Source organism: Aphelocoma coerulescens, chromosome 2, assembly GCF_041296385.1.
Source record: "Aphelocoma coerulescens isolate FSJ_1873_10779 chromosome 2, UR_Acoe_1.0, whole genome shotgun sequence".
NCBI lineage: Eukaryota > Metazoa > Chordata > Aves > Passeriformes > Corvidae > Aphelocoma > Aphelocoma coerulescens.
The window spans coordinates 90156092-90183385 of record NC_091015.1 but is presented as its reverse complement, the minus strand read 5'-3'; the positions used below and the strand labels follow the sequence as shown (position 1 = coordinate 90183385).

Below are 27294 nucleotides of genomic sequence, written 5' to 3'. Positions count from 1 at the left end.
ACTGTCTCTCAATCCTGAACCAAAAGCCTAAAAAAAGGCAAGCAATCTTAAGTCCTTTAAGATGAAGGGCCTTTCTAGGTTCCTGGTTGAATCAGAGAACAATTTAGGTTGGAAGGGGATTGCAGGCAGTCCTCTTGTTAAATCCCCCTCCACTCAAAGCAGGGCCACCTTAGATACTGGACCAGGCTGCTCATGTCCAGATGAATTGTAAACTTAATGGATTGCCCCTGTTAATCAGGCTTTTCAACTCATTGTTATACATTTAATTGTGAAATATATGAAGCCTGCATGCCTCAAACTATTCTGCACTGCATTGGGGATGCAATGCTAACTTTGCTGGAAAAATCCGGGTAAAGGTCTTTTACTAGAAAGTCACAAAGTGGCTGGAGTTAAGAAATGAACTTGAATTAACTCATTTAATTCTTGATTTTAAATAAAGACACCCCCCAATCCGTTCTACTTCTTGATTCTCCTTTTCAGCTTAGCAAATGAGAAGTAAAAAACAGTCCATCAAAGAAGAGTTTTGTTGTAAGCTACTTTTTAATCACGGCATTACTTGACATTCAGTCAGCATGACGATTACATTTTCCTTCTCAAAATGCCAACAAACAAAATAAGCCTAGCAGGAACCTTCAGAAGAAAATGAGGAAATGTCTGAAGACACTGAACTCGGAATGACAGAAAATAATGAGGTAAAACTAATACATTGATTTGAGCAGTGACAAGGATTGGCAAAACTGAGGAAAAGTTTCCCTTTGGGATTACGGACAAAAGAGCACCTAGAAATATACTTCCATTCCTGTGTTTTACTGAGATAGATTGGATGCCATGGTTATGAAATGCTGAGACTGAAGCTCACTCTCTAACCCTACCATTAACTTGCATGAGCTGCAGCCAAAATGCCCTTCTGTGCAACTCCGCACTCCAAGCCGAGCCTAAAGCTTGATCTCTCTGCCCCCGTATTTTGTCTGTAGCCTTTTTGTTCACAAGATGCCAATTACTGAGAAGTCTGGCAGTGGTTTTGCTGAGGATTGCATCTATGCACTGACAACTGAACTTGGCTCTCCAAAGCAAATCCACAGAAGCTGCCTGAGCCCGAGTCTGGAGCCAGGGCTATCCTGCATCCCATGCCCTCCCACTGCTCTGCAGGGCTGCTGCATCTTGCAACCACACTTGGACCCAGTCTGCTGCTGACAATTCTGCCTTGCTTCATGATGCTGCCAGGCTGCTATACAGTGTGTTGCAGGGTACAGAATAAATTCAGAGCTCCTCTTCCCACCTGGGACTCTACCACAAGCCCCCACAGCCTGTTCTGCACTGCACCCCCTCCACAGGAACTTACTCCCTTCAAAGTAGATGGTCTGCTGAATTCTAGTAGAAAGCCAAACATGAACGAGGTAAGGGAATCCTAACATTTTCTAGTTAAGCTGGTATTTGGGACATGCCAATTTGCTACCAAAATTGTGGTAATTCTGTCATGTTTAATTAATATTTATGTGACATTTCCCCAACGCAGCCCTGTCAGTTTCTCAGAAACTGGAAGATACTTAGTGCCTCCTTACTGCACATCATAAACCCTGCAGGCTGGTTTATTTCTGCTTGAACCATTTTCTAAGATGCTTCACACTCCAGCCTCTGAAGGCTCCTTTACTGGGAAACCAACATACATAGAAGTAGTGCCACATGGACACTCTGCTCCTCATCCTTCAGCCCCCCTCCAGGGAAGCTGAAAGGGAAATGATGTTTTCTGCTCTCCAATTCCCTCATCTCCACGCCATGCTGCTGTCTTTAGGAGGGATATACAATACCCATCAGATTTTCAGCATGTCCTCTTTCTCTCCTGTTCCAGCTCTAAATCACGTTTTAGCTTAATGGTATAATGTTTGCTGTTTCATTTACTCTTTTATGTAGCTTAAATTGCAATTTTAAAAAATGGCTTAGTGTAAGTCCCACATTAGGATCATGTTTGGACTTGAACCCTTGTTCCAAGGAGCTATACAAAGGTCATAACAAAGTTGCCTGAGCAGCACTCTCATGTACACACCCATGTACATACTCATGGCTTTCCAAGGGTTACTGCCACTGTCCCCAGGTAACAACCAGCTGCAGTCAAACCTGCGCCAACCATGCCACAACCACAAGACCTCTGTGACAGACAGAGCCCATCCTGCTGCCTCACCATGCCCTACACTGTTCTGCACTTCACCAGCAGCGGGGCTGGGATGCTGAAACTGCAGGATGCTCTGTTCCTGTTGCCACCTTGCAGCCCAACACAAAACTATTCCCGAAGCCTCTGGCTGCCCAGGCCTGAAAGCATCCTTTCTCCCTTCTTTTTAAGCACGAGGCGCCATCCCACAAAAGAAGGCACTCCTGCCTTCAAAAGGTTTCTGTTCGTGGGCTATGGCCTGCCCTGAATCAGCTGCATTCATCAGCCAACCCTTCGTCTGGGGCTGCTCCTCTCTGGCTGCAGATTCGGTGAAACGCTGAGCAAGAGCCAGATATAAATCTCCTGCTCAAAGGAAATATTTAGCAGCAAAATGAGTAGAAAACAAAAAGACTTCTCTGTTACTTACCCAATCCTCTCACTCAGGGCGGCTCTATCTAACAAACAGGGAACTGCACCCTCCTGCCTGGAATGGCTGTGCCAGGGGGGATGGGGAGCGGGACTGCCCCATGCCTGGGAACCCGCTGCTGCACCCAAATGGCTTCAGGCACTGGCTGAGAAATGCAGAGCTTTGTCCATCAAGTCCAGTGTTTGGTAAGCATGGGAGCCTGCTTATGGCAGTGAGGGGAAAAAACCTGCAGTGTTTTAATTCTGAAAAAGGAAAGCTCAAGACAAGTTAACACAACTTTACGTACTTATTAGAAGCTGAGGAGCATTAATCCACAGCTTATTGGTGTTCTGCTCTTATTTCCCACTGTGTGAGCTGCTCTGCAATACAAGATGTAAGATGCAGATCAACATTTTTCTCTTTTTATTGTAACTTCTATTGTGCAATTCAGTCTGGAAAGGCCAAGTCTCCACATGAATTCATTGAGATGACAGTGCTCCAGCTCTCTGACACAGAAACAGGATGGGTTTCTATTGTAAAATAATTACCACAGATAGACAGCAATTTCATAAGCAATAGCACAAGAGAGAGACAGCTAAGCCATTTTACTAGAACTCAGGGAAGTAGTTCTGGAAAGGAAGAGGTGCAGGACAAGGCATGAACCAGCATCTACGTGATAGAGACACTCAGTGCTGCTCTGACGGGGGCTTTGGCCACAGAGGATGCCTGCCCACTCCCAGCCTGTAGCCCATCACAATGGCTGCTCCACCAGCCCAGCTCATTCTGCCACTGACAGGGAGCAGTGAAGTTTCAGAAGGTTGCTGAAGCTCCTGCCAACAGTTCTAGAAGCAGGCCCAGTGTTTGCAAGGGACAGAGGGAGAGCTCCCTCCTTGCTGAGCATCCTGCCTACCCACCAGCAAGCCCCTGGGCCAGCACGAGGGGCTGGCTGGGACCCACTCCCTGCAGAAATGTCATCACATTTTGTTAATCCAGCAGAGAAATGTAAAGAAATACATGACCCACAGGAAGCAGAAAGAGATGCAATGCACATGTCCTTATGTCACTGCTTCAGTTCTTGCCCAAATCCCACCTCTCCTGTGCTCATTCAGTATCTTGCAAAGCAAAGGACTAGTAAGTATTACACACACAATCGAAAATTTATCTTTTACAGTGCCATTAGTTTAGCTCTGTATGACCAATAATTATTTTTTTAATATTTGTTCATCATTTATCTAAAGTACAAGCCTCAGTGTTATCCTTTGTTTTCAGATTTTTACTTTTTGGAGCAATCATTACCTTGAAACCTACAGTGGTAATGCTCAAAATTCTTCAAAAATACTGCTGTTTGCATTTTAGTCATGTACCAAAAGAAATACTACACAAAAATATTTTCTTGCTTCACCTCTACAGGTCCTGAAAAACTGCATCTTGTGGGCTTGGATACAAATCTACTGGAGAAACCAAAACTACATGAATAGAGGAGACCTCAAATGGCCACTGTGATCTGTAACAGTCTATATACACATTATATACATATGACTGTTTGAGAACCTGTATTCATGAATGTGTGTACAGTCTACATCCTGCACACATTAATTTGTCTGAGGGTTTTCTAAAAAAACCTGTTTTAAACTACTGTCAAAAAGTATTTACCCTGTGGTGGCACAGAAAATATGGTTACTGGTTTTAGTCTTACCCTTCTAGTGCCACTGCTCATTAAACATAAACTGATTTTGCAAATCTGTCAGTTAACACAGAAATTTCTACATTTTTTTCTTATTGTATTTGCACATGTAACAAATTGGTACAAATCTTTCCAATAAAATGTAAAGTTCATTGATACAATGCCTTTCCTGATGGCCATAACCAGTTACTAGTCAACTCAGTAGTTTTGTAGAGACATTTTTAGCTGAACTTGGAAAAATAGGAAACGTATTGTAGTTTAAAATAAATGTACATAATATACAATATATATATATTTATACACATGTGTATGTCTACATACATATATATTGATAAAACATTTAAACTAATGTTTAGTTTTGATCAGTTCTCTGACTGCTGGGACTACCTGGCAAATAAATCTAGAAACAGAATTTGTCCACAATTAAATAATAATTTCCACAACTTAGAAAAATATACTTTTACTAAATAAGGTTTAAATTAACTGATCTATGGAGACAGGATGGAGGATAATGCTTTCCAGACTCTGACATGATTAAATCTGAAAGGACCCAAGCTACTACAGACCGGTAACGAGCGCTGCCCCGCAGCCAAACACAGAAGAGCACAGAAACACAAGCTGCTGCCACAGCAGCATCAGTGACACCCAAAACCTCCCTGCTTCCCTCACCTCTTACACAGCCTTCATTTCCACCCAGCTAGAGTCTCCCACCTGACCTCAGGCTGTTATTTAAGGCCACTCCAGCCACAAGCACACGGAGCACAGGCCTGCCCTGCCGCCTGCTCCGAGCACAGCTCCGCAGGGCGGACGCGAGCAGCTCCTCGCTCCCACACAATGCTGCCTTGAGAGCCAACACATCATCAGATTTTCATCCAACATTTTCAGCTTGGAGGACCATCAGTACTTGAGCTTCACCATATGGATTTTGATCTACTGCATAGGTAAATACATTATAGCAAAACATACATATGTGTGTGTGTGGGCACGTGTATAGAGGTAAATATACACGTGCACACATACATGTAAGTATGTGTACATCTCTATATAAAAAATTTCATGGAGCTGCATGTAGTAACGTGATGTACCACGGTATCCTGCATACGTTATCTGATTTTTTTTTTTTAAATATAGAGGCACCAGAAATAATTATAGAGAACAAATCAACCTTTAAAAATTAAACTTAGATCAGTGGACAAGAACTTTGGTAAAGCTTGTCAATATTTATTTTTGTTTTATTCAAATACAGTCAAAGTCTATCAGTTGCCATGACCCTCTTCACAAGAGGAAAGTGCGTTTTTTTTCCTAAAGAAAATTATATGTCAGGTGGGACTTAGTGATTCAAGGAGATTCTGAATTAAATGTTTATCTTTTCCAAAAAATTACTATCTTTCTGATGGAATGAAAGCTAAATAGAGTTCTTGTCCTGTGTGTATTTTATTTATCATATGCATATATATAAATATATATATATGTATGTCTCTGTTCATGTACCTGTGTGTGTATATACACATCCACACACTTTCAACATGAGAGAGGAACCTGTTTTTCTCCACTTTGTATGGGGAGACTCCCACATTCCTCCCTGTTTTGTACCCTGTGCAGTATAAGCTCTAGTGATGAGGCCAAACAAAAAGATATAGTTCACCATTGTATATTAGTTTATGTAGCAAAGTCATTTTCAAGCAAGTAAAATAAAGCTCTGTATTCCAAACTTCTTCTCCATTTCTCATAAAGAAAAGGAAGGAAAAGGAGAGAGGGGAGGGAGTGGGGTTATGGCAGTAGCATTGAGCCAGTGGCACGCGGCAGTGTGCGTGTGCGAGCGTGCGAGCGCAGGTCCGCACACACACAGGTGCACAGGAGCAGGGCTTTGGTTGACAAATGCAGATTGTCCAGAGAAGGTGGATGCATAAGTAAGGAAGACTCTACAGTGATGCAATTGTATCTTTTATGCTTGCATGGAGTGAGAAAAAAAATTCAATTGGAGGAAAAAAAAAAAAGAAGCAAAGACCTCTTTTTAGGTCCCTCATCAGTGAGAGCATACTCAGTATGCTAGAGAATTTATCTGAAACCTTTTAAATCAAGGCCTCTTTATTACAAAAATAAAAACGAACAAACAAAAAAGTATGAGAGACGACAAGATGCTGAAGCGTCACTCCAATCGTCCCTGCAGAGAACAATTGCATCCCATTTATTATTCATTCTCTTCTCTCATTTCTACGATGTCTGTCATTTCCTCTGTGTGAGGCATGTCGGTCATTGCAGAGTCTTCACCTTCTGCAGCTGTCTCATTCTCATTCCTCTTCTTTTTCTAGATTGAAACAAGCATCCAGAAACCTATCAGTAAGTTGTGCATGGACACACTCCCACCAACTTTGGACACTGGGGGAAATGAGGTGAGAATATGGTTTGTTTACAGTAGGTTATTAATAACTGGAATATTTGTGTCATATTTGTAGCTTGCTACTAATAACTCGGCTTAACTTAGAAGATTTTCATAACCTTTCTGGGGCTCAGCTTTCTCCTTTCTAACATAAATGCAATCAGGCATTTCTTATGCTAAGCAACATCCAAAACAGGCTTCAGCATGACTGGAGGGAAGAGAGCATCTGGAATATTTTACATCACAGACTTTTTATTAAAAAAAAAAAAAAGGAAAACAAAATGTGAGAGAAGAAAAGCTTCTCTAGGGAGGGAGACGAGGTGGCAACCTAATTTCTCAAATGTCAGACTTCAGGAATTTTACAAGATGTGAGCATTCTGGCTTTTCTTGGTATTGCTGATCCACTTGCTGATCCCTTGCCTCGCAAGGGCCAAGTAATATTAGAGTATTTTTGGCTAGCAGGAGCAGGAGGTCACTCAAGAGTCCTATGATTCATCCAGGATGTCCTGGATTAGTAAAGCTTAGAAGCGTCCAGCCCCCTACAAAACAAGTTGAAGCATCTGTTCCTTATTACCCATTTCTCAGCAGGCTGACTAGTTTTACTGAAAACAGTCGTACAGTTGACAAAATATCCCCCACAGGTATTATTGATTCAGCTGAGACTGGTGTATCAGAGTTCCAAAATTTCAGAGGTGTCTACACAACATTTGTTCTGCAGCTCTCCAACTGCAGGTGAGAACAACCTGGTATATAGAGCTACTGGTTGGCTCTGCCACTGTCACATCGAACAAGGAATAAATTAGGTTGGCACTGTTACTACTCTGACTACCTGCACTCACCACTGAGAAAAATTAAGCACAATGCCCCTGGCCAGAAAGACTCTGTGAGCTACTGTGGTAACAAACAAGCAATGAGGATGTTGTGAAACCACAGGTCAAGACAAGCCATTTCAGTGTCTGGAAGTTTTACTCTTTGGTTCTCAAGAAAAACACGACAAATTAATCATGACAGAGGTTATGATTCTTCTGTTGTCTTATGAACCTTGTACACTTTGATCTCTTGCCATGGCCTGCACTGTTAACACATATCAAAACTGATTTTGGCTTGTTCCAATATAAGGCTTTTAGATATTCCATCTTCTGTAGGTTGTTTTTTTGTTTGTTTGTTTTTTGGTTTTTTTTTTCCCAAAAATAAAAAAGGTAGGTATTTCTACTTGGCACTTAGTAAGAAGTCTAATTAAAACAACAAAAAAAGTCACTGCATAGGTTATATTTTCTGTTCCCATCCACAGAGTCCTTCTGTACTACAGAAGGATGTATACACCTTGCTGGCTCTTCTTGGAGTTGGGCCTATTGCCCTACACAGTGCCTTGAACATAAACCTGAAAGGACACAACATGCAGGTACTGCAATGTACCCAGTCACCCAGCCAATATTTGTCCTGTGTTTGACTTAATTTAGTGGAATCTTCTTCAAAATCCATGTATCACTACTGCTCCATACATGCAGGATTGTGGTGTTTGAAATATGTAAAAATACACCTGTTTAATTATTTGTAAGCTCTTACTGTCAACTGCTGCAGGAGTGTATCTTGTTTTAAGCCACTCCTCTAGATAGCAAAAAAACAAGCACCTGTACTTCTTGTCCATTTTCAGCAGAGCTAATTTTATAAAGAAATAAAAGTATATATACAGATATATATGTATTACATAGTGTATACATACAGATTTAAATATACACACTATGTAATACTACATAACACGTTCCATGGGAGGGAACTTGGAACTTGCTGGAGCTTTAAGGCCCCTTCCAACCAAACCATTCTAACATTCTGTCATTCTGTGATTCTTTGGTTCTATATACATACAGATACATGTTTTGTAAGCTTGGATGAGTAGTTCCTATGCCTACATAACGATGCTATGTTGTACTGCAGTTGCAAATATACAGTGCAAAGCTGCTGGTGGTAAGGACGTGACATCCACGATACATGTGTTTTGACAAGCAAGAGGGTCTCTGACTGCAGACCAGCATGTCCCATGGCCTAGATGCCCACTGGCACCTTTTGGTTTTATTTCAACCCATAGACTTTCCAAGCTGCACACTCCTGAGACTTAACAGGGAAGCAAACCAAATTCTGGGGAGTTATATTTCTAAAGTATGCTCTTAATCTGAACTAAAATCTACTGCATTCATCACCATTAGAGACTAATTCTTACCTGTTTCCTATAGACATAACAGGCTGCTATTGCAACCATGGTGGATTCTCCTACAAAACCAGCTAGAAGGGATCCTACTCCAAGAGTGGCTCCATGAACTCTGTTGAAGGCATAGAAAGAAAGCAGTCATTGTTGTGTGAGAATGCATGATTCATAAGTATATTTTCACTGGCATATAGAACCAATCTGCTGATAGAAATATTTTCTTCAAAGACATAATACACTGCCAAAGAGAATAACTGGTATCTTAAAGGACTCATTTGTTTTTTAATGGCTTCACTGTTTAGTAAAGAGGCACACTGAATCAAATTATGGACTAAGAATTTAAAGTCTTGTACAGAGGTCTGTAGAATAGATTATTTAACTTCTAAACAATATATTCTTCCATTAGCTTTCTTAACAGTGTGTTTAATAACATGGAAATAAATTCCCCTTAGGACACATTTTTGCCTCTTTGACATTTGTGTATTTTTTCCAAAGGGACATCACTATTGTGCCTGTCTAGAGCAGTCACGCTTGTAAATCTGTAAATGTTTCTTTTCCAGACAGTGACACTATTTGGGCTTTGTATCATGGTTCGTATTTGGAGAAAATGTTCTGAGCTATGCAAATTCAGCTATCAAGTGACAGGGAAGAGGAATGAAGAGGAAAGCAAACCCCTGGGTTCTGTGAGGAATAATGATTTACCCTAAGTAAGGCAGCACGATGAGACTGGTGATGAGGACGATAATCCGCAGCACTGAGCTGGGTGCCAACACAAATGTCTTCTTTAGAGTCATCAGCCAACCAGTCAAGTGTGCTCTGACAGTCACTGTTCATAAACAGGGGTGAAAAAGAGGCAAAAGTATTAAAAAAAAAAAGTCATTCATCTCATATGCAGCTTTTTCATGCAGAGAGCACTGTTCAGAAATAACTATTGTGAAACTTACTGCTGTAACTTTGCACTCTACTAGAAAGGAAGTAGATCTTATGTTCAAATTGCTTTAATATACTGATTTGGGAAAACGAAGAAACACATAAAAAAGCCAGTTATGGACAGCACTCCTTCCTACAAGCTGCTCTCTTAAAACCAATTTATTAGACAGTCCATTCTGTTATCTTCATTTAAAAATCCCCAAACTATCCCCTTCCCTAAACAGAAGTCCTACAGGGGAAAATTTTCCATCTGGCTCCTGTGTGGCACATGGTGTAACAGTCAGCACAAAAAAAGATATCTACATGTACCTATTCTCGTATTTGTAGTTTACCTTTATTATGAAACTGTCTTGTCGTATAAGCAGAAATCACTAAAAGATGTTGCATTTAATTACAGGGCTAGAAATCTGAAACATTTTGATTATTGCTGTCTCAATCTTTGATAGGAGTATTCACTTTTATTATGTCATGCTTATGCTCTGAGGGAGCCACTGAGTCTGGCAGCAGAAGGGGAGCGTAATGGAGGTGATGTTCATGTGGAGGTGTTCCTAGATGCTCTTCCAAAGAGTTACCTTCAGTCTCAGCACACATGTATCGCTACTGCCATTCATGTGTTTGTTCTTGGTCAACCACGACAGAAAGAATTCAGGCTTCACTTTTGACAGTCTGAACTCTGCCTGCTGACTGGCTGCTCTTATGGCAAGAACTGTATCACGAGTACCAATGTAAACAGTCTGGGTGTCCAGCAGCTTCAGTACACGCAGTGTTACCTATGCTAGGCATGCATTTAGCCACGCTTGTATGCACAGCCATGCCAGACCCCATAGCCATTGGTTCTGAGGTTACAGAACTTTTATTTTCCTTTTCTTTTTTTACCTGGAAGTGGAAAAAATGAGAAGATGCGCAAAGGAACGACACACAGCTCTGCGAAAGCGAAGTCTACTCCAATTATGTCAACTAAAATCTTCTCTGACACGTTTGGTGTCCAAAACATCACAAAACAGAGCTAGAAAGAACAAAATTAAGAAATGTTTATATTTCAGAAGGGAAGCACAAGAAAGAGTAGGCCCTCCTGGACTAAAATATTTGTTTACCAATGAGTAAATAACTCTACTAATGGTAAATATATATGCTATATATTAATATTTAACTTGCATTAAAATACACATGTACATAAGAGAGATACATTAACTTCAGAAGAAATTCCTACTCTTTAATTTTCCTCACATACCAAGTTTGATGCATAGAGAAAGAATTTTTATCATTTCTGCAAGTGGTTGTACTTGAATGGTCTATTATACAAACAGTAAAAACCTTGATTTTTACAGCACTTGGTCTGGTTAAAACACTTGTACTCCTAAACAGATTATCAAATTTTTTAGTAACTTAAGATTTGAAATCCTCCAAGACCCAGAGATCTGACCTAAGTCTAAGACTAGAGATTTAGATGTGCTGCTGGTATGCAATGTCTGATAGCAAGGCAAAGGTGTTCATCACAGTCCTACAGACACAGTGCTCTCAGGCCACAAATCCTCTAAGTCTTGTTATTTTCATTAAAGAGTGTGCTGTTTAGTCCATACAGGAAAGGAAGACTTCCATGAAAAACCCATGACAATTGGTACAGTGGTAGTACATGCTGTTTAATTTTTTGGTCAGTCCTGAGGCAGGGCTTCCATCTGAGCTGAAGGGGCTGTTGGCAGCTGCAGGTCTGGCTTCAGTTCAAGGCACTCACTGAAGAACAGTCCTGACAGTCCTTACAGGACTTTCCCTATAAGAAACCGTACCTTCAAGTACAACTGCTTTGTTATTTAATTTGGTTTTGTGATTTTAAAAAATCACTTCTTATTGTTATTCTTGTAGTAAAGTGGATGTTAAGGAAGTGAGCTGACTGAATGGTGCAAAACTTGAGGCCTTAAATGCTCTGGTGCTCCTCTTGTCAGGTTACAAACCTGTGTACCCTGTAAATGATGCACATTGGCTGAACAATAGAGTCTGGAAGACTCTACAACCACTCTGTTATAATCTAGCCTACCATCTTGTATCATAGCAGCTAGCTCTTTCCTTTTTATCCAGTTATCACACCTGTACACGTTCAGATGGCTTTTCAAACTAGTTTTTGAAGTCCTACAACCTCTAAGACAGCTGGGATTTCACTCTCATTCTTTGGTTGTGTGTCAGAAATTGTCCTTTCTGTTAAGACTCCAAGCACCCAGGCTGCAGAAGTCTCCCAAGGTCTGTTACTGAGTGGCCTGTGGGAGGTTTCGTGTTCTGACCCTCTGTGTGGTGAACAAAACATTCCACCTTCCTGCATAAAGGTCCATCTTCAGTTTTCTTCTCCACTTCTTTGGGTAGGAACTACTATTTATTTGCTACAATTGCAGGTTTTACTTGACTAATTTGATACTGTCTTTAGTGTATCTCCATCACCTCTACAGAGAACAGTGAGTGGAGCAAGGTAAGAGCAGAAAACGAACTGAGCACTTCTTTTGCCAATCTACATGTACAGAGTATGACTGAAGCAGAGGGGACAATGTAGAGCAGAGGGGGTTGTGTGGTTAAGAATTCTGTTATTAAAAAGTAACTGTACAACAGCAGAGTGAATTCTTTCATTGCTGGAGATACCCTTAGGCAGACTCCAGTCATTTGTACTCTCACTGCAAACGCCCTGTAAAGCAGTCATACAGGGAATATTTTGTCAAGTCTTTCTTCAAAATCCAATAAATAAAGTAAGATACAAGGATGTCCACTCTTCATTTAAAATTTGCTGTTTTCAAAGCAAGGACCTTTACACTGCCTGCATTGCACAATGCCATTAGTGTCCTAGTGAGCAGTATAGTTGCTGCTGCTGCTGCCAGATTCCATACATGCATGCTAACAGCAGAGCCTGCCCACTGCCAGCAAAAGGCAAACAGAGAAGTCTTTCCCTCTTCAACAGCAGCTTGAAAAAGTGTTGAACATGGTTAGACAGGCAAACAAACAAGTGACCAAAGGCACTGTATGCAATCCTGCTCTCTAAAATGAAGGTTTCCTCCTGGCCTTAATAAGAACAGACTCAATCTCCACCCAGCTCCCACTGGAGCAAGGTCAGTTTGCCAATCAGGGATAATGACTTAGACCCAGGTGGTATGCAGTCATTCCTCCTCAGCTGTTGCAAACTGCAGTCTTCCCCACCCCCCCATCAGCAAAGAGTTGTGCTGGTAAATGGCTTCAAAGAGCACTTCTTATAAAGCAGCTGGTGGGTAAAGACTGTTAAGCTCAAGAATAAGTAGTCTGGGGAGATGAGGCATGGCAGCAGAAGCCTCTGTTATCTCTGTCTCAGCATCCTTCCATCTTTTTGGTTGCAATATTGGTAACTAGTTTCATTTTGCTGAGAGATCCCTCTCCATCCTCTTATGAGATGATATTCTCAATGCCCACAGGGAACAAAGCCTCAGGAAAATAAATTAATGCTTTGCATCATTCAAGCCCTCTGCAATTTAAATCCTGGAGTGCTTGGAACTTTGGAAGCCAACATATATTTCAAAGACAAAACATAGTGGAAAAACCCAGGCTCTACTTCAGGCAAAGAATAACACTAAACATGCAAAGCAGGAAGGTATTTCAGCTGCTGACTTCATTACAGATGGCATATTCTGAAAATAGGATGAAGTCTGCTTTTTTGTGATTTCAAGTGGTCTATATGATGTTTGTCATTATCTTAGTAAAAGCTGATGCCTGACAGAAGACTGGAGAAGGTGGTAACAGTCCAGGAGAAGTGGGACTGTGACACAGAACAAATAGAAATAGGCTCTACTGGAATAAGCAGTGCTAACTTCCTGCAACTCAGATCAGGAAAGATTTTAGGAAGTAGAATGTTTCCTATCCTTCTCCTAATTTAACATTGTTTTCTCACCCCACTTGTGTTTCTGTGCACGTCTGCAAGGTTAAAAATAGAATAAATGGCTTGGTTAGGGTTACAGCTGTACCTTCATTTAATCTAATCAAGAGATGAAGACTAAACAGTGAAAGCTTCTGCAGAGGGAAGCAATGTGCATGCAGAGTGGCACTGCAGCTTCAGGCTGCAATTGCAGTTGGCTGTTGAGTGTTGTACCTGGCAACTCTGCTGAGGCCGAAGCATTTCAATGTTTTGGGAATAAGGATTTTTCTTGTGGAATTCTAGCAGCAGAGCTTACTTGATTTTCTGTTGTCTAACAGTATGAGTGCAGCATGATATTAAAGGATAGTTTTTTTTAAAGCCTTTGATCATTTAACCAGAACTTCAACTGAACAGCAATGAGTGCTTTAAAAATACAAGAAGAAATGAAGGTGTGAAAAAATAGCAGAGTGTAATGCTAGAGAGAATAAGCAGTTCTGCATAAAGACAGTAGTATGTATTATGATGTTACCTCTGTATCAACAACAGTAACCTAAGCATTTCTGAAAGTGTTTTAGTAATTTGAACTGATTTGAAGGGTTTTGGGTTTAGGTATTGTGCCTTCAACTGTTCTACACTAGTAAAATTTGAAAAACTTTACTAAATATGCCAACAAGTCACAGCACCATAAGAAAATTACTGCAACTGTACTAGCTCAGATCAAAGCTCCAGCTAGATAAGTACTGTCTCCCTGCTAAAGGTCACTGGGAGCCGCCGAAGGGAAGGGCATAAAAAGCAGGGCAAGCATAGCATAAGAGATGCCTTTCCCAGTCTGCATGAGAGTTACTGCTTTAGGAGCTCAGTAACTGTGGTGCACCTTCATCCCATGCAGGTTATGCTCTGTTATCTGATATTAGTGATTTTTTCCTATACAGCTGTGCATTAAAAATCAGTAAAAAACTCTATCACTTGTGGCTTAGAGACCCTCCTCAAAGAGGTGTGCCTATTTTTATGTGGAACCTGGCTATTTTCAGCTAACAAATTCAGCATCTAAGCATACTCAAAAGTCAAAATTAAGAACAACTGCGTCACCAAGCCTGAGAGAATGCAGCAAATCTTTGTTTCAGTAGGGAAACTACAGAACTGCTAGTGTTCAGTTCAATTTCTCTTTATTCTCTTAAGTACAATTATGGCATTTGACTTCCACAAATGATTGTGATGAAAGATTGTTCATGAGATTTTGTTCCAAAGGCTGCATGTGTGAGTCTGAATGCTTCTAGCTCTTGAAAAATAACAGTCTTTTCATAGGCCTTGCATCTCCTGGAAGCTATTTCCATTTATTCTGGTTGCTGACAGGGATTACTAAACCTCAGAGACCCACTACATAATGCATTATAATACATTATGCTAACAAAGGCTATTGTCATGTGTATAGTAATCTGCAGGGTGCCAGACTGATTTGCTCTTCAGTACTTGTAGAAAACTGCCTGTATTTGAGAAGTTCATTGATAAATATAAGGCACAAAAGAGTATTCCAGTGAGCTATGAACAACAGTACAGCTTTTCTAGACCTTGTGCAGTCTTTGGGTAGAAGAAAATCTGGCAGATGACAGAGACATAATATGGCTCTATGTTCCTCAAAAAGAAATTAAGGGATCCAAAATGGATGTTTTTAAAAATAGGTTTGACATATGCCAACCTGGAATGAGTCTGGAATAATAGATTTTACTGTGGAAAATGGTTAACCTGGTAAAGGTTATCCTGTGATGAAATGCAATTCCTATTTTTCTCCAGCAAAAAAACACTCAGCAGATGTTTCACATAATTTGTTGAACGTGATATATTTGCAGAACTATGGCTGTCCAAGTGAGGTGTTTTATCCTCAAGATATTGTTCTGTGTATGTATTGAAGGTTGTAGCTTAATTTAACCCATGCCTTGTTCATTACCTATTACCATTTGTGCTACATGGTGCCCGGTGAGGGCAGAGAGAACCTACTTTGCAAATTATTACACATCTCAGCTTTGAATTGCACCTCGGGTCTTTGAGATAGTGTCAGCTAAGTTTATAACTTTTATTGCTATAGAAGATTATAAATGACATGATTTAGCTTTTTGAACCGTGCAATAAACAAATCAAAATTAGCCTGAGTCTTACATGGTTGAATTTCCTGATTTGCCAAATGTCTCCATGGTCTCCCTCTTTCTGACATAAACAGAACTTCCATAATTCTGTCTCCTTTTAGAACTTGTATCACACAAGATGAATTGATTTCACAGATATATTTTTGAAGTCAAGATAATATCTTGTTTTAACTAGCATCTGTGCTAAATGCTGGATTGTCTCCTCTGTTCAATAATCTATTTTACAAGATGTTGGAAAAAAAATGTTTATTTTGTTAGTGCTGTTTTCATGGCTATTTCAAATCTATACCTTCATCAACCTTGAAAATTTAGTTCTCTAAATGACTGCATAGTACTGGGGCTTTTCACTCAAAATCTTACTCTAACATCTTACTGGTAAAGGAAACTGCACTTCTGTATTTTTATGAAGAATAAAAGTAATGACTTTTTAACTGTTAATGTCTTACTACTACTGAAACAACAGAAATAGTTAATAGTTACCCCCCCTTTTCAAATTCCAGTTGAGGTTTGTTTCCGTGTTGAATAGAGGTGTGGCACAGAATACAAAGTCCTAATACCTCCTGAAGCTACCATGCACCTCTCAGGTAGTCGAAAACCACAGAAAGCATTCAACAGGGTTCTTATGAAGGAAGGCGATGCAGCTACTCACTGATTTACACAAAGAAGTGCTTTTGTGTTTTATTGTGGACCAAGAAATCATAAAGTCTAGGTTTTATCTTAAAGCCATTGTTCCCTGTTGACAGGAAATTGTATGCAATATACCGTGACAATAATCAAGTAAAAACCTTGTTGTCTTTAAAGACTTAAGGGTTTTGGGGGTTTTTTTTCAGTTAGGTTTGTTGTTTTGGGTCTGTTTGGTTTTAGTTTTTTTTATGCAGAGTTCTATAAACAATCATGAAGTTTTTTGGAATCTGTGGAGGAATTGCTGGGTATGATACAACACTGGAGGCCAGCTTCACTGCCTTGCTACGGAAGCTTGCTGCATACCATAACCTGATCCTTGCCAGATGGACCTGCAGACTCATGCTATCTTTGCTGCATTTCATGTCAGAGAGTGGTCTTTGCAGAGCCACACATGCAGTTTTGGCAGTTTTGAGGAATTTTTGATACACAGCAAAAAACTAAATTCATCATCCCAAATTGTTTGAGACTTTGAGGTGTCAAGTCATAGATCACAGAATATTCTGAGTTGGAAGGGACCCTCAAGGATTATCAAGTCCAGCTCTTAAATGGCCCACACAGGGATTGATCCCACAACCTTGGTGTTATCAGCACCATGCTCTAACCAACTGAGCAAATCTCAGGGTCAAGGTTGCTGCAGTCTGATGCTCTGTTGAGACATATTATGATGTGTGTTCATGTGCCCTGTAACTCAGAAGTGGTAAGAAAGTGGGTCCTTTTCTTGTGTGGGAAATGTAAAGTTTTCAGGAACAGGCTGTCCAAAGCCCCAGGGAGTTTGTTCTGACATCACAGCAGACACTGCTTTGAGCCAAAGGCTCGACCTGATGAACTCCTAAGGCCTTTCCAACCTGAACAATTCTGGGGTTCCATGAAACAAAAACCCCTGGATCTGTGAGCAATAAAAATGTCAGACCGCAGTCACATTTGAAACTGATTTATCATAATGCTGATGACTTGAATCACAAGGACATTCTCTCATAATGATGATCTCTCAGGCACCTGCAAGTCAGTATAGATTTCTGTGCACTTTGTGTCCTGTGCAGGGGGTGTAAAGCTGAAATCAGCCATCATAAAATTTGTCAAGCAGCGGGGGAACCAGAGCCTGCTTGTGGGAATACCCCCTACCTTTATATCTCCTTCTGAAATAATTGGTTTACACATATCTAAATCTCCCCCCACTCCCCCAGCTTTCCAGCATGACAGAGCACTACGTTCTTTAGAAATAAAGGCAGGTCCAGCAGCTGCACAATTCACTGACACTCTGATAGCATTAACACAATGCCACATCTGCTGTCTCCCCAGCTGCTGCTGTAAGTACTTAGGTGGTATTTTCCAGGCTGGGTTGGGTCACTAAATTGTTTAAGGTATTCATTGTATCTCCCCAGCGAATTATGCCGCTTATTTATTTTTTTTCAGAAAGCAGGATATTTTACTGCACTTCTAAAAAGCTTCAATAAACCAAAGATGGCAGATTTCTGGTCTCTCTTTGAAAACTGTCCATGTCCCAACTTAGTAACTTTCTTCTGTCCCAATTTTTCTGCGCCCCTTGCTGCTCTTCCTACTGTGAACAAGAAGTTTGAACAGAAACATTGCCGCAGGGACAATTTTTGATGCTTCCTTTTCTGCCTGCTCCAGCCACTCATGCAGAACAGACCCTTTGTGTGAAACCTGAACAATCATGAGGGAGACATTAATCACCTCACTGAAGCAAACAAAAAACATTTGTTCCAGGACAAAGGCTCAATGCAGTACCATGGATGGGACAAGGCCCTTGTGAGGATTTCATAAAGTCTGCCTCTGGTGGCCCAGCATCTTCCTGAGCAGGCAGGAATGCTTCCATTCATGTCTGTAATAATATTTACTGAAATGGGAACTACACCTGACCTTGAAAAGGTGAAGAGCTTCTTGAGCAACTGTCTGCCAATATGCCATTTCCCAATCGTTATTTTTTGCCAATATGCTATTTTCCAATTGTTATTTTTGTGCCAGCAGCCTGAAGATTAAAAAAAACAATCTTGGAGTTAAGAGATGGGCAAAATCAAAGCAGTGAAAACAAATTCCTCCGCTGGATGAGTGGTATTACTCGAAAAGCTGTCCTTGACCTTCATATGGTCTACAACAGTAAAGTCAAAATAAAACTGACTTAGTCTTAAAGTTAATGCTGCTTTTTTAAAGTATGGATATTCTAGATAAGACTTGTGAGATCTTTTTAATACAATAAGGCTGTAATGACACCACTGGTGAAGTAAGATATGAGAGAGTTGGGGAAATCTGTCCGTGTTTTTACATTCTTTCTTTGTATACTCATAAGAGATAAGGACACTGAACTCTGACACCCGGGAATTTCAAACACTGGCATGGTCAACAGCTGGGGTTGTGTCCTCTGAGAGGGACCAGATTCTTGTTGTGACATTTATTCCTGTGGATTTTACTGTCTCTCAGTCCAAATCTGCCACGACTTTAGTAAAGCCAGGCTGTAACCCCTGATAATAAAGCAATGCAGACATGCAAAACAAAGACAGACAACAAAAGGTAGGAAAAAATGAACACAAATCCAGTGGCCTCTGCAATGGCTTAAACTTCTGACATTGAATGTCATAGGTAGATACGGTGGCAGCAAAATATTTTAGAGAATCACAGAATATTCTTAGTTGGAAGGGACCCACAAGGATCATTGAGTCCAGCTCTTAAATGAATGACCCATACAGGGATTGAACCCACAACCTTGGCATTATTAGCACCATGCTCTGACCAACTGAACTAGTCTCATTTGCTTTCATTTATCTTTAAACTCAGGAGGAAGAACTACACAGAAGGCAAAATAAAGCTATACAGTACTTCAGTTCTGAAGAAAATACAGTTTGTACTGTTTCTTAAAGCCAGTTGCTAGCCATGACTAAGCTCCTCTTTGTTATGAAAAGGTATTCCTGAAAGTGAGCAACAAATACCAGGAATGGAGATATACCACAGTAGTTACTCTGAGTTGGAAGGTCTTCAGGGGTAATTGATTATTCTCATAAGCAGAAAAGGAGATATTCAGGAAAATTTCCAGTTCAGGAGAGCTGTAAGCATGACCTTGGACAGGGGAGGATCAACTACTGTTTTAACCCGGATGAACTGGACAATATACTATAAAGTTTGACTGCTGTAAACTATGTGGAAGGGGAATGAGGATTGGCAGTATTAATCTGCAATTTGATATTGTGTGATGCATTGAAAAAAATCAATTATTATTCAAACCCTAAAGTACTCCAGTCAGACTTAACTTCCAAAAAAACCCACACACCCCACCCTCCCCCCCCCAAATCATATAACCTTGGTCAGCCTTAGAAAACAGCAAAGGCTCACCCTAGTTAATGCACCAACACAAGCCACTTTAAGAAAGTTGGCTCTTAAGTAATCTTCCATTTATAAATTCTAGTGCAGTGGTTGGTAACTGACCTTCTGGAACTATAACACCAAACACTATAACACAAAACACAGTCCCAGGCCATGTTTGTTAAAACACAAACACTTCAAAAACTGAAAAGCATTATTGCCATCAGAAGTCATATTACCTTTCTGCTCCAGAATTAAAATTCGTGATTTCTACAGAGTAACTTAGTCTGTGCGATGTTTTAGTTTGAGCACATGAACACTGAAAAATTCACAGATTTCCTTGTTCACATTGAAAGAAATCATCATGATCCTGTTTTTCATGGTGTGGCACAGCTGTTTCTTCTAGCAAGGCAGAAATGCTAGAGTAGCCAAATCCTCAAGCCAGAACAGATTAATGAGGTTTCTAACTGGATGTCATATTGCATTCCCCATTTGCAGGGAAGATGTTCAGTATCTGAAATGCAAAGGAACTTAAACGTATGGCTCCTCCTTTTCAGAGCATGATGCAATTCCCTAGATCATGAGTCAAAAATTTGTGAAAAAATGAGGCTTTGTGAACGTCAGTTCATTTTTACCTACTTGTTCAGCTGCTCTTTTGCACCATCAATGCACAAATGGCTCTCCTTAGCATTAAATATGTTCGTATTTCACCACACACCCCTCCAGTACTGTCCCTGTTCCGAATTCAGAGTTTGGTCCTTTGTTTGTTTGTTTTCAAAGGGCCATCTTCAGAATGCCTGCTATCTGTCATCTCCATAAGAGCTGAGATGGGCAAATGGAGAGGTTTCAGCATTGCATGCAAAGCACAGAGAAGGATGCCTAAATTAAGGATCTCAGGGATCCCCACTTTGTTCAGATTTCAGCTTGTGAACTAAGAACTAGTATTAGCAGCCTGGAATGTTTATAGCTATTACAGCTAATTACTGGGTGATTTTTTTTCTGCTAGCCACCCTCTCAACACACTGAGGAAACCTATGGCATCAGTCACAAGGAAACAGGAACAGTTTGGGTTTTTTTTCTTGCTCCCTTTTCCAGCATCTGGATCACTTGAAAGCATGGGGATGAGGCAGCAGGTACTTGGCTAAAGGCCTTGTAAGTAACAGTGGAAGATGAATAATGGAGTAAAAGCCCTAATAGTTTCTTGCATGGGTCAGAATTGCAAATCACTTTGCTCCTCTCTAGGCTGATCCTTACCAAACTTAATCAAATGAGCACACACAACCCTTCATCCTTGTTTTCTCAAATGCATGAAGGTGAGTAGATAAATTCAAGTATTTCTACATTTTCTTGCTACCTGACAGTCTAATACTGATTTCACAGTAGTAGTAGTAACTGACCTTATTTTCTTTAGGACAGGAGAAAAACACTATCCACATTTTTGCGAAAACATGTTCATATGCACTACTTGTGGCAAATCCTATTTTAAAATACTCCTTTGCACACCCTCTAGCTACAGTGAAGCCACCTAAGGCATCTAAAAATGAATCTCAGTTCAGGCCCTGAATGCAGTTTTCTCTCTTGGCCTTCCAGGTACATCATCTCCAAAGCTGGAAAGAAAGCAGAGGGCGTGATACCTCTCTAGCTATTGCAGCTCAGGAAGTGCATTCACGGTGGCTAAATGCTGTGGGACTCTTAACACCCAGTGAGAGCTGTGCACTGCAGCCACCTGCCATGCACTTATTTCATGCTATGGACACCCCTCTTCTGCCTTCAAAAGATTTCAGTGAAATGGGAACATGTGCCTTGGAATTTTTCAACATGCAAGCCTAATTCATATTATCCTGAGCGCCTAATAGGCCAGCAGTCAGTCTTGCTGCAGAGATACAACACATTCTTTAACTTCTCTCCTATAACTTCTTACTTTAACTTCTGTCAAGAGTTGCTTTATGTCTCATTATTTAGCAGACAGCATAGTTGAAAACATCAAATAGCTCTTATGTATGTAAGAGCTTTACACAGGATAGTTTATCACGTGGAAGATGAACTTATTTGTAAGTGCAGAAAGGGATATGAAATGGTATATTTATTACACTACAGACTGAATATTTGAGAGCAAATGGGCCTATGAAAACTGTACAGTCTTTGGTGTCCCTCATGGGAAAAATCAGCTGCCAGGCTGAAGGCTGGAAAATATGATTTTCTGAGTTCAGCTGGAAATTAAACAACTATTGAGTATAGAGTGTTTGCACAGCATCAGGGAATAAGTCAATAAGGCAATGCTATTGCAATAATATACTGAGTTGGTATGAATAGTCTGTCTTTACTCATTCTGACTCCAATTTTATCAGCCAGTGCTACATTTCACTGGCTGGTGGAGCCTCCCTGATCAACTGGACAGGAGAGTCAGCAGCCAGTACCCACTTTGCAGTTCCTAGTCTGGCATAACCAAATCCAAAGCAGAGAGCAAAAGCTAAGGCATCTCGAGTTGTGATTTTCAGCCTGAATGAAACACAGCTGCTTCTTTTCCACTGACTCTTGCTCTTACAGAATGAAGTAGGAAGCAGCAGCTCCTGAGTCTTGTCTTCTTTGCTTCTCAGTTTGTCATATAGGGAATTTTCCCTGTTACACTGGCTTCCTTGTTCTTGGTCAGGGTTTTCTTCTTATCTCCTAGGTTCTTGATGATTAATTTAGAACATAACCAAGCAGATGACAACTGAGAATTAGGAAAATGATGGGATGGCTTGCAGTAAACTGTTGTCAAATGGAACAAAGACTTTCCTCCTCCCCTCTTCAGGCTGAAACTGATCCCATCACAGGGATCCAGCAAGAGAAACCCTGTGACTCTGGACCTCACCCTGATGTTTCCAGACTGAGATGGGGTCTCCCTATTGAATCTTGCAAGTCTATGGTTCCCAGCATCTGTCCCTCTTTTTTGCCCATGGTTGGAGGGAAATAAAAATACACAAGCAAGCATGTTAAATGCTGCAGCTTAAACTTTCTGGTGGTTATAATGTAACAGAAACCCCCTCACCTAGCATGACACTGAATATGATTATCTACTTGTCAGATGCATACATTATACATTAATCTATGAGATGAATATAACTGCCAAGTGATGGTAGTTTTTCCTGCTGTGCTACAAGGTATAATCATTGAGGAGCTGACAAAATGTCTGTGTGCTGCTCTTCCTGAGGGTCTGATAACTACCAGGTAATGAAAGAAAAACACTTGCCAATAGTAACTCCTCAAACTACAGATGCTCATCAGCAGGAGTCCTTAGAAATCAGTACTTTTTATCCTCTGTCAAAAGAAAGAGTTATGAATCTAAACACTACACTATTTACAAAAAATGTAGCATTTTATTTATAGAATATAAGGGATTACCTAACAAATAAAATAGAAAATAATTTTGCTAGTATTAGAAAAATTTTAAAGTTATCATTAGTCAATAAACCAAACCTGATTGAAAAGTAGGTGACATTTTGACATGTATTGACACACACACACACACTTAACTCTCAGGGTTAAGCATATAAGCCATTTAACTGACCAGCTGTCTGCTCCTAAGTACATTACATTTAAACTTTTACTGAGATTTAAATCTAATGCAGGTGACCTGGAATTTGAGTTTGGTTACCACAACAAAATGCACATCAATCTGTTCAGTTTAACTTCCTTCACTTTCATTGAAACTTCATGGCAATGTTATTTTTCTTTTTTTTTTTTAAAGATTTAAAGTTTTTACTAGTTTGTTTGTAACGAGTAAATACGAAATTTATAAGTCTTGCATAAATCACACACACATAAATGTCTAAATGTGAACACTTTCTCTCCACTCTATCTTTTAGTCTTTTGGAACAGGAAGGAATGAAAAATCACAGGGCAAAACTGAACATCTGGATTTTGTTTCTTAAGCAGTGTTTACTAATTAAATATAAGACAGTACTCCATACAATTAGCTTCTCCCCTTAATCAGTCTGTTTATTTGTGAAAACTCCTACCTCTCCAATTGTTTATGACCACGTGTTCATTTAAAAAAAAAAAAAAGCAAAGCAGCATTGAAATTCCTTTTAAATAGCTGGAAACAGCTTTGAGCTGTTTCTAATAGAACACATGCTAAAACTTAGAAGTACTGTGCAGCTCTCCTGCTGTACATTAGCTTGGTGACAGATGGATGAACATGGTGTGGTGCACATAGCATGTTACCCTGGCACCTTGAGCCTGTCTTATTGGGAAGGGAAAACCTGGTGTAATACATAGAAGACTAGAGAATATGACAATAACTGGCCACATGTCTTGCTGACACTTCAGCTAACATGAACCATGTAGCAACAGGAGCTGGTGTTTGGAACTGTACCCCAAAAGCACTGTGGTCTGCCCCAGCTGAGGCTGCTGGAAGACAAAGCTGAACCAAATTGCACAGGTCTCAAACTACTGCTGTAAGAGCTGACTGCTCCTTCCCTGGCAATGAACAATAAATGAACAAGTAAGTACAGACTATTCAGGGTCACTTTCAGTGATGGTGAGCTAGGGAGCTTTCCCAGGGCTCTCTGAGAAGCTGCCTTCTCTGACCAGCATCCTGCATGTTCCTCATGCAGTGACCTGGTGCCAGCCACACTGAGCTGGCCATGCTTTTACCCTAGTGGCATCTACTTAAATGAGGGTGCTCAGACCTCACGTTAACTAAGACATCACTTGCCTTCCAGCATGACTCTGAGACATGAACAGATGCAGCTGTTTCCAGTCCCCTCAGAGAGCTGACTGTCCCACTTTCCCTGGTGCTGCCTTCACAATCGATGGCCGCCTCTCAGCTCAGGGTGTGCAGGGATTGCACACAGCCGTGTGTGAGGGCACGGCTCTGACCACACAGACGAGGCTGCAGCGGGTGCAGCAAAGCAGCCTGAGCCCTCACAAAGGAGGCCTCTATTACTTTTATATAGCAGGCATTAACAACTAATGTGAACTCAGCCTGCAAAGCCTTGCAGTTCAGAGGCAGATGACCAAACCATGATGACTAATCACATGGCTGCCAGCAGCTAACATTAGCCAGGGAAAAGGGCCTTAACTGACTGCAACTTCTGTGTCATCACACAGACTTAAATAAGAGCTCAGGTGAGAAATGGAGAGAGAATAAAAAAAAAAAAAAATAGAGAGAGAGAGACAGAGAGAGAAAAGTAATTTTGCAGTATCTGTGCCCTGTCACAGGCTGCCTTGGAAAAATCCCTGAATTCTGCACTGTGGTGTCCAAGCTCAGAGGCACTACCACTGTTCTAAAAAAACCCTTTGCTAAAGCACAGCCTATTTGCTATTATCCCTGCTGGGTATGTCAGGGTTTCCTTGCATAGCTTGCTCCTCGCAAAGCCTGCCCCTCTACTCACAGCTCACGTGTAAGGGAGTTCTCTCCTGACAGAGCAAACCTTTGCTGCAATGGAGAAATGCAGTAAATTAGCACCCAGACAAATTATTTTGGGATTTCTGCAGTGTGCTGAGGCTGACACATCCCACAGCTGGAGGGATATGTGCTACAAATGCACCACTTTTCTCTCATGTGTCTGTGTCTTCACTTAGTTTACAACTGTGCAGCCACCTCAGGGCTGATCTGCAGGGCCATCTAATCAGGCATTGAACCAAAATGTTTAGTTCTTCAACAGCCTGATCTGCAATGGCAGCAGCACTGGCATTTGGAGCAGTATCTCTACTTACATATGGAAAGAAGTGTCTAATGGCAGTGAACTAACAGATAATGGCAAACAACACCATGCATACCCTTTAAAGTGCATGTAAATTACCAAGCATGACTTATTTTTTAAAATCAGAATGGTCCCTTATTTGTACAGACAAATTTCTACAGCTGAGTCCCTTCCCTCTGCTATATGTGTTATACATTCAGTTGCACAGTCACAAAACATGGCTTTGGAAGGAATCCCCACTTACTCACAACAAAAACCACATCAATATGACTAATCACAACAGCTGCCTTACATATCAGGAGTTTAATGGCTTCTACTTACAGCTTTTAAAGAAAACAGCTTGTCTACGCATTTTTCACTAAGCAATACAACTAATTCCCATTTTTTGAAGAAGCAGCTGTAACACCCACCTGATGCTTAAAAACCATGAGGCAGTACTTATGATCATACTTGACAGAACACATGTGCATGCTGCACAGTTAGCCTGGAAAGGCTCAAGTGTAGCCTTTCAGATCCCATGAAGATTTAAACAAACCATAAAGTTATGTTTCTTAACAAAACTATGCCTTTTTTTCTACTCTGACCTAATATTATCACTACCAACAACAGTGAAAAGGTGTTTCTGTTGCAGTACTAGGACTGCAGTACTTCTTGTGCAGGCATGGCTGGTCTGTGGAAGGAGGTGGGACATTTTTCTCCCAATTCTATTGAAATAGTATGTCTTCAATGATTGAAAGCTTCCCAGGGTTTTACATTGGGAAGGTACTTCCCTGCGTGGCTGCTGCTTGTACTTAAAGCTTCACTGTTATTTTTTCGAGTGGTTAATGGACTGCCTTTATCTTTACATCTTCTGGAATCCTTCTATAGATCATCCACTGGAAAATGCATTCACATGACATGTCTAGAGCACTTGATTTGCTTTGTCTTACCCTGGGAGCCTCTTTCTCACTTTCCCTCTGACCTGAAAGAACAAGCTGTTACCAATGGTGATGCCACTAGTCTGACTGCCATTTGTTGAAGTAGAGCCCTGAATAAAAACACAGCTATCACCAATGGCCATGGGAGCTCACCTGGCCAAAACAGAGGCAAATTTAAAGTCTAGTTCCTTAAAGCCTGTGGCACACATTAACAGGAGTCATCTGCTGAGTTTGTGTGCTGAAGCATTTGCAGGCTCAAGCCTTTGAATCCAGCTGAATCTTTAGAGCTCATGTCTATTTTTCTGCTCTGTCTGTTGACAAGCAATCCTAAGAATCTGTCACTAGCAGGCAAAAATAGAAACAGGACAGGAAAAGCTATGGACCTCAAAAGTGTTTCTGGAATTTCAGTGTGGGCAAATCTCTCATGATGATCTCATGAAAGAGCTGCCCTTGAAAGTAAAATGGAGAACTTTCAGATACAAAATCCCAGAAAGTCACAAAACAAAAGCCTATTGCGATGGTTAAAAATTACTCTGCAGAGGATAGTGATGGTTATGTGAAAATCCCATAATCTATCAGAACCAGAGTAACCTGATAAATACCATGGAGAATTAAGAATACAGTCAGTTCAGAGAAAACTCTGAGATTGAAATAGTATCCTCAGAACAATTTATAACAAGGAAACCTTTCCCATTCATGGGTCTGTAACAACTGACATAGTCAAGGGAGGTTCCAGCTGTAGAGAACTTAACTTTGGCCTGGCACAGGACACAAGAGAAAACCTCAAGTTGTGTAATGGTAGATAATGGGAGAGCTGTGGAAAGTCTCCAGACAGTGGCCAATTCAGTGCAGGCATATGTCTGTCTCCATTTCATGCTGTAGGAAATACAAGTTAGAGCAAGAGCTGTTGGTCTCTAAGCCACATGAGAAGAGGTCAAGCTT

General features: G+C 40.7%; 1 protein-coding gene across 1 annotated transcript in view; it reads right to left on the bottom strand.

Moving 5' to 3' along the window:
• Window positions 1-5445: 5445 nt before the first annotated feature.
• Window positions 5446-27294, bottom strand: part of ANKH (ANKH inorganic pyrophosphate transport regulator) — a 99288-nt gene continuing 77439 nt past the window's right edge. The window contains exons 9-12 of the mRNA XM_069004005.1: window positions 10626-10755; window positions 9522-9645; window positions 8835-8934; window positions 5446-6544 (exon numbers count right to left, since the gene is read on the bottom strand). Of these exons, the coding sequence (XP_068860106.1) occupies window positions 6428-6544; window positions 8835-8934; window positions 9522-9645; window positions 10626-10755 (471 nt within the window). The 3' untranslated portion in view covers window positions 5446-6427. The remainder of the gene's footprint in view (window positions 6545-8834; window positions 8935-9521; window positions 9646-10625; window positions 10756-27294) is intronic.